The sequence below is a fragment of the Trametes versicolor genome (assembly GCF_000271585.1).
Source record: "Trametes versicolor FP-101664 SS1 unplaced genomic scaffold TRAVEscaffold_8, whole genome shotgun sequence".
NCBI classification, from domain to species: Eukaryota; Fungi; Basidiomycota; class Agaricomycetes; order Polyporales; family Polyporaceae; genus Trametes; species Trametes versicolor.
This window is the reverse complement of record NW_007360328.1, coordinates 1,056,612-1,063,439: the sequence shown is the minus strand read 5'-3', so window position 1 is coordinate 1,063,439 and position 6,828 is coordinate 1,056,612. Positions and strand designations below refer to the sequence as shown.

Below are 6,828 nucleotides of genomic sequence, written 5' to 3'. Positions count from 1 at the left end.
AAGGTCATGGACAGGTCATCTATATGAGCAAAGCATTCAAGCACAAGACCAGGAGGCTCAGGCGCTCATTGACACCACTGCCAAGGAATTCAGTCTGAATGAAGCACAGGAGAGAGCCTTTCCGTGTCGTTGCAAACCATGCTGTAGAATCTAATGGCGAGCATCTCAAAATGTACCTCGGGGGCATGGCAGGCACAGGAAAGTCACAGGTCATTAAAGCTTTGACACACTTCTTTGCTGCTCGCCAGGAAAGCTACCGGTTCATGTGCATGGCCCCCACTGGATCTGCTGCAGCGCTTATCGGAGGATCTACATACCATTCCATGCTAGGACTCAGACAAAATGCATCCTCAGACTCTGTGGCTACCCTGCTCCAAGTGCGCGCTCGCCTGCAGAATGTGGAGTACATGTTCATTGATGAGATCAGCATGGTCGACTGCGGAAGTGTGTATACTATCTGTGCAAAGATGTGTGCAGCACTGAAGAATGATGGGGCGCCCTTTGGTGGGATCAACATGATTTTTGCAGGAGACTTTGCCCAGCTGCCCCCAGCCATGAGTGGAAATGCATTGTACTCACACAAAGTTGGACGTGTCATCCATCGCACCCACAGTCATGCACACCAGCAGGCATCCATAGGCCTGGCAGATGATCAGTGAGGGTGTGCGACAAATTCCACAAACAATCCTGGAGCTCAGCACTGAGAATATTGGTGGACCTTCTTGGATTCATGGTCTGTCTGCGCTGCTTTTTGGTTGCATTGTCATCTGCATTGGCTGAGAGCTTGTCCACAGAATAAAATGTAGTCAGTGGCTGCCCATTTTCCCTTGCGAACCTCTCACATCCCAGTTCATTGATCTTATCTCAGTGCGTGTTCCATGCAGTAATAATAGACACATTGCGGAAGCATGGCTGGTTCAGCTTAGGTCTGCCTGGACCACGTCCTGCAACACGCGACTGCAGAAGCTTGACATCCTCAGGTGTGCATGACTTGTATCTCAGATTCTCCAGAGCTGTCCTGAGCTTGGCATCATTGGCACCCTGTGACCGCTGTCTCATATTCTCCCGCAGAATAACCGCCAAGAACATGCTTGATAAACAGATCCACCATCATTTTGAAGAAGTGTGCACCCGCCACTGGATTATTGGCAATCAACCTCAGGCGCTCATTCTTGTCTCTGAACTCAGGTACAAATTTCAGATTGGTGTCTGCAAAATACAGGGCCACAGGGTGCTTAACATCAGCAGGAGCAAAGGTCACAAACCACGAGGGTGCACCAAGGTAGGAGACTAGTGACCATATTTCATTGCGCATATATTTCTTGCTTGTGATGGAGCCCTGCACCTTATAATTGACATGATCAAGGTCATTCAATATTTTGAAGCAAGCCTTTTCATCTTCAGTCTCTGGTTTCATAGACCCAGTTCTCAGCCGTTGAATGATGTCTGCCAAGGTTGAGTCTTTGATGTTCAGCAGCCTGTTAGCTATTTCACCAAATTTGTTTTTGTCTGCCAACAAATATCCTGCTGTGGTGGATTTCTTGATCTGCTCATGGTTTAATGCAACCAGTGGAAACAATGGTTCTAGTTGAAAGCGCTTATCATGGAACATCAGCAGTGGTTGCTTTCTCCGCTCTTCAGAAATGGGTTGACACCCGCTTGCAGAATTGTTCAGTCTACCCAGGCCATATGGGAATAACCATGGGAACATCTGAGGATATAGCTGAGGATTGTGGTATAAACTCTCTGGCTCTGCAGATTATACTTTGCCCCCAGATTTGAAGTGTTCAATAGCTCGTGCATCAGTCGTATTTCTAGAATGCAGTCCCCAGAGTAGCTGTTGGGTGCAGTCCATGTCATACTACAGGTCAGGAGGGAGGGTCACCGCAGCTATAATGGCCTCGTGTTTAAGTGTTATCCAGCTGCTTTACCATATATCTTTCCTGTACTTCTTGCTACAAACCTTGTGATATTGCCAATAGTGACAGCTGCCAAATATCTCGGTGGGTTGAGCACATGACTTGTTACAACATCTACTACAAGATGTATGAACTCTGTACACTACGCAACGAACAAACTAGAACCAGTTAAAACAGCCCAGAAAGAACTATATGCAACAACAATATGGACTCCAGTGTGTTGCGAAGGTAGCTGTGGCGGAGTGAAAGCCCAGTGTAGAACTGTATATTTCACTAACATCCCGAATGCTACACATTAATGCTGAATAAACTTGCTCATTAATTAGTCTCTACTTGTCACATCCTTGCAGGACCCAGGCAAACACCATGTCATGTCTCCACAGCACCAGGCATGGCAATCATTGGTTGTTTCCCTGATCCTGCAAAGAACATAGTCTTAAATAGGTTGTAGTAGTCATAGGAGTAGCGTACACACTTCTGGATGAGGCAAAAACTCGCCAGATTAGGGTGTAAAGGCCGCCACCTGTCGCTTCTCACCATCTGTCTTGTTCTGAGTCTGGCTCACTGACATACCCCACTGAAAATTGAAGTCAATGCTACTCAGCCACACCATCTGTGGCAAGTTCAGCACTCACAAGCCCCACGCACCCTCAGTAGTTGCATCTCCTCCCCGAGAGCCATAAATTCCACCCATCCGTAAAATGAGTGATGAGACTGGAGATCCTGGTCTGTACTCCACCCGTTACACTTCCTGATGGTCTGGATGCACTTGCGAGCAGCTTCAAGTTCTTCTTTTGTCACCTCAGATGCTCTACACTTCAGCGGATTTGTTTTCGTGACCGGGTGTTATGCTGGCAAAACATCACGAGCTTCTTTGACCCTGAGTATCAGCTGACTCCTTGAGGCCAAGCATCGAGTCTGAGGCTGAGGAATTGTGACCATTTGACCCAAGAAAGTTCACTGGTGGAATATCTGGAAGTCTGCGTCAGGAGTTCAGAGAGCTTGAGTTGCTGGATGAAATCACCAAGCTGCGCTACCTGGGCAAGATCTCACCCAAAGTGACAGGCATTACCCGCAATGAACTGATTACTCATTCAGAAAATCGAATGGAGAGAAGTTCATGCCCAAGACAATGCACAGGACCCTGAAATGGAATATGACAGTTGTAAGCGATCAGTTGACAAGAAGTAGAGGATGACTCTGATGAAGAGGGTGCCAAGAAACTTTGTAATGAACATGTGCATGCTGAGGTCAATTTCATTGGTTTCAAGTGGGTGCTCTTGAAACCCATGGTTGTTTGCCAGAGGTGGCATACCTTCTTCGGACCGTTTGCCTGCCATGATGGAGTCCTCAGCCTTGCACCCAATGTGTACCTACTCGCTCAGTGCCCGCATCTCTTGAGGGTTTGTAGTCTTACAATTTCAAACACTGATGCTAAAGCGAACTGGACACTGGATAGGCATGGGCCACCCCCATGGCTTGTATGTCTTCAGCATCCAGACATACACTGTGATGCAAACCTTCGCACAGAAGGAGGATGATGTGCGTGTGATGTCCTAGATGCAGAGTAATTTGCAGATGTGAGTCTCATTGAAGTTCTTTCCCTTGATCCAGACCTTGTGAACAAAAGTGTGGAAAAATTGTGTGGTGAACTGGTGACCAGGTGCAAGGATTTGGTGTGGATGCTCCAGCTTCGTCTTTCTGGAATGCTGTCTGAAGATTTGATGGCAAACATATTCCACAAAACCTTATGCGGGTATTCCCTGGGCGGCCGCAAATCACAACTGGAATACATAGACATGGCATTCAACATTAGGGCTTGACATAGGCAGTGGACATGACTGGCTCAAAGCACCACACACCCAGTTGTTTTTCTCCAGTCAGCTGGGTGCTTGCTGACTCACCTCACAGTGTAAGCCCTCCTTGATGTGTATTCTCGGTTCACCTACAGTTTTCCAGAAAAGGAGATGGAGCAGAGAGTGTAGGAGCTGGAAGCAGAGACTACTAGAGATGGTGGCAGGCTGATGGGCACTTTAGCTATTTACATTACCACTACACACAATAATGAGTAAGATATCAACACAACAGTGGTGTTGCATTTTATGACTGGACCCCAGTTTGGTTGTGAATACACTATCAAACCAATTCAAACCAATTCAAGAGCCTCACACATGCAGATCACAGTGGGGGACACACTATCTCCTTCATGGAGCCAGCAAATTTGAAGGGGGTTGGGTGGCAGCGTAAGATTGCCAGTGCTGTTGTTCAAATGTGCCAGTCTGAAGATCTTGACACTGGGGTTAGCTGCAAGTGGAACACTGTCTGTAGCCTGTCTGGCTTGGTGTGTGGTTATTGTGATATCTCAGTTCACTGGGTATGCTTGAAGACAAATTGAGCCGTTAGAGGAATGCAATACACTCACAACACATTGATGTTCACCACATCCTACAGCCCCCTACTCTGTCAATGCTTCCCTTGGAACTATACACTGACAATGAGGGGGAGGAGGAACACAAAGAAAGATCTACAAAACAGGTGGACGGATTTGGACACTCTGATGTGTGCATAATAACCCTATATCATATGACCAAGACACTTCGAACACAATACAGTTTGGACATGAACTGAATGTGCTATGGACAAAATACAAGGGGGATGTATGTACCACTTGATAACATCATAAAACCGCCAATAGCGGACAGATTTGAGAGCGGCCACTCTGGGCTGAGAAGCATCATGAAGTGAAAGATACCAGGCCGGGTATTTCAAGGTAGTCCCAGCTTTGGAGGAGAAGTGTAGGTTACAAGATTGTATTCAAGAGAGGGAAAGGAAAACGATGCAGAGAAAGCAAAAATGAGCAAATAAGGACGTAACCTCACGATCCTGAAAGCCCTTCATAACCGTGTCAAAACGCGCCCTTTTGCAAGCAAAGTGCTGCAATATTGGCTTCAGGATGGCCTAATAAATTTAGCCTTGGGCTCTAGCCTGGTCTTGTTGTGGAAGTCTGGAGCTTCTCAGCCACAAAGAAAGAAGTATAGAAGTGCAAGTGTGAACCAGAACCCCAGTTAGAATGTATCATAAAGCCCAGATATAAAATATACAGCAGAGTGATGATGGTGCATAGGCAGGTTGGGATCTGCCCTGTTGCCCTTCAAATAGAGGGGATACTGTGAGCATAAAGAAATAAATGTATCATGACATGATTTCTATTTAAAGAACAATGATCAGGCCATTTATTCAAGGCCTATGCAATGAAGGCCTTGATCAAGGTATGTCTGATCCATTACATGGAATAAAATTAGCTACCAAGATGAATGTCTTGCTGAAACTCCTCTAGAAGTTGAAGTACAGGGTAGGTATGGGTAAACTCCTACTTAAAGCTGCCTAGACTTAAGGGCTGATAATCACATAAAATCAACCTCAATCAATGTATCAATGGCATGACCATTATATAAAATCAATAAAACTACACTCATGGTACTAATGTAACTCTAGTTACTGATATTTTTTTGATTATAAATTGACCTGCTAATGCTGAGAGATGATCAAGAAATGCTATAAGAGTGTCAATTGGCAGACCTGCCCTTATGTACTAGCAGCTCCTCTCAGTATGGTTGCAGTTGTATATAAAGGCACAACATGTATATGTAGACTGCCACCCTTCAGCTGGATCAACACACTAAAGCCCAGATATGTGTGATAGAAAATAATAAAATCATGATGGCAATAACAGCTACGCTGAGAGAGACATTTTACCTGCTTAGCTTGAGTATTGACAGAATTTAACCATGGTTCATAACAGATTATTATGTGTTTATAAAAGTGAATTGCATCGAGGTGACTTGTCATGCAGGTGTCCCTGAAACCTATGTATGTATAAAGGTGACTTGTTATTATGCAGGTGTCCCTTAAACCCTTGTGTGCGTGCAGGGAGCACTAATAGGATTTTGTGTTGTGCACAGTGGCAGCAAAGGTGGCCACATCCAGATGATTTTTGGATATATAGATTCTGTGCATCCATAGCTTCCTGGTGATATTACGATTGATGAGGAACGAAGAAATCATTTCTTATGGGGTGAGCTTCCTGCCAACTCGCGTGACGCCAATCCGACCCCGTGGGAAAAAATTACTTACTCATCATTAGCTTTCTGATAGGCGCCACATACAAAATTTTGTAATGTTCACAGGGTTAGGGTTGGATCCCAATAGCACAGCTTAGGGTTAGCCTTAGATCTAAACTAATCAAATGTCTTACCATATGTTATGCCTCTCCCTGGGCGCTTGTGTAACCCTAGGTTGCACAGCACATGTGCCGCTCACTGCCCACTATGCCTATAGGCTATACATTGTGTCAAAACAGACCCATAAGACATGATATAGTGTACTTCAAGTACTATACCCTTGTTCCTTTCATAGCTATGATCTGGTAGTAGTATTTGTATGCCATAGGCCACTAAGAGAGGCTAGTCAGCTATCACTTGAGGTATTATGTGCTAACATAGAGCATCATATCTGTTTTGTATGTCATCTACCATTGGCACTCACTAGAGTGATTGATGCATCAACTGATGTATACATAGGCTGTAATGAGTAAACTCTCACCCGTGAATTGCCTAAGCTTGAGAAGAAGCCTGTAATGCTAGAGAATCAGCCCTGCTCAATATAGGAAAGGGGTGACTGTCATGGAACATGGATAAGACTACATCTAGGATATAGTAAGCCAATATGTTCACTTTATTCAAGGCTTGGGCACAGCAATGTTGATTACCATGGGGCTTTCCTAGCTGGGCACAGTGGTCAGATGATGTAAGTTTGGATCAATAGCTGAGTATGACAAATGAAGTGGAAAAGAATACTGGATGCTTAGAAAACAAAAACATCTGAAATATGGATCAGATATAGTTTGTAT

The 6,828-nt window shown here is 45.0% G+C and overlaps 2 protein-coding genes across 2 annotated transcripts; one reads left to right on the top strand and one right to left on the bottom strand.

Annotated features, from left to right (window-relative positions):
• Positions 1-1,030: 1,030 nt before the first annotated feature.
• Positions 1,031-1,612, bottom strand: TRAVEDRAFT_127549 (uncharacterized protein; the record flags this gene model as incomplete). The annotated part of the gene is made up of 1 exon (XM_008042383.1): positions 1,031-1,612. One exon carries the CDS (start codon positions 1,610-1,612, stop codon positions 1,031-1,033), a length of 582 nt encoding a protein of 193 aa, XP_008040574.1.
• Positions 1,613-2,860: 1,248 nt separating this feature from the next.
• Positions 2,861-3,010, top strand: TRAVEDRAFT_98351 (uncharacterized protein; the record flags this gene model as incomplete). The annotated part of the gene is made up of 1 exon (XM_008042382.1): positions 2,861-3,010. A coding segment is annotated over one exon (150 nt), but the record flags the coding sequence as incomplete, so codon positions are not given.
• Between the last annotated feature and the right edge of the window lie 3,818 nt (positions 3,011-6,828).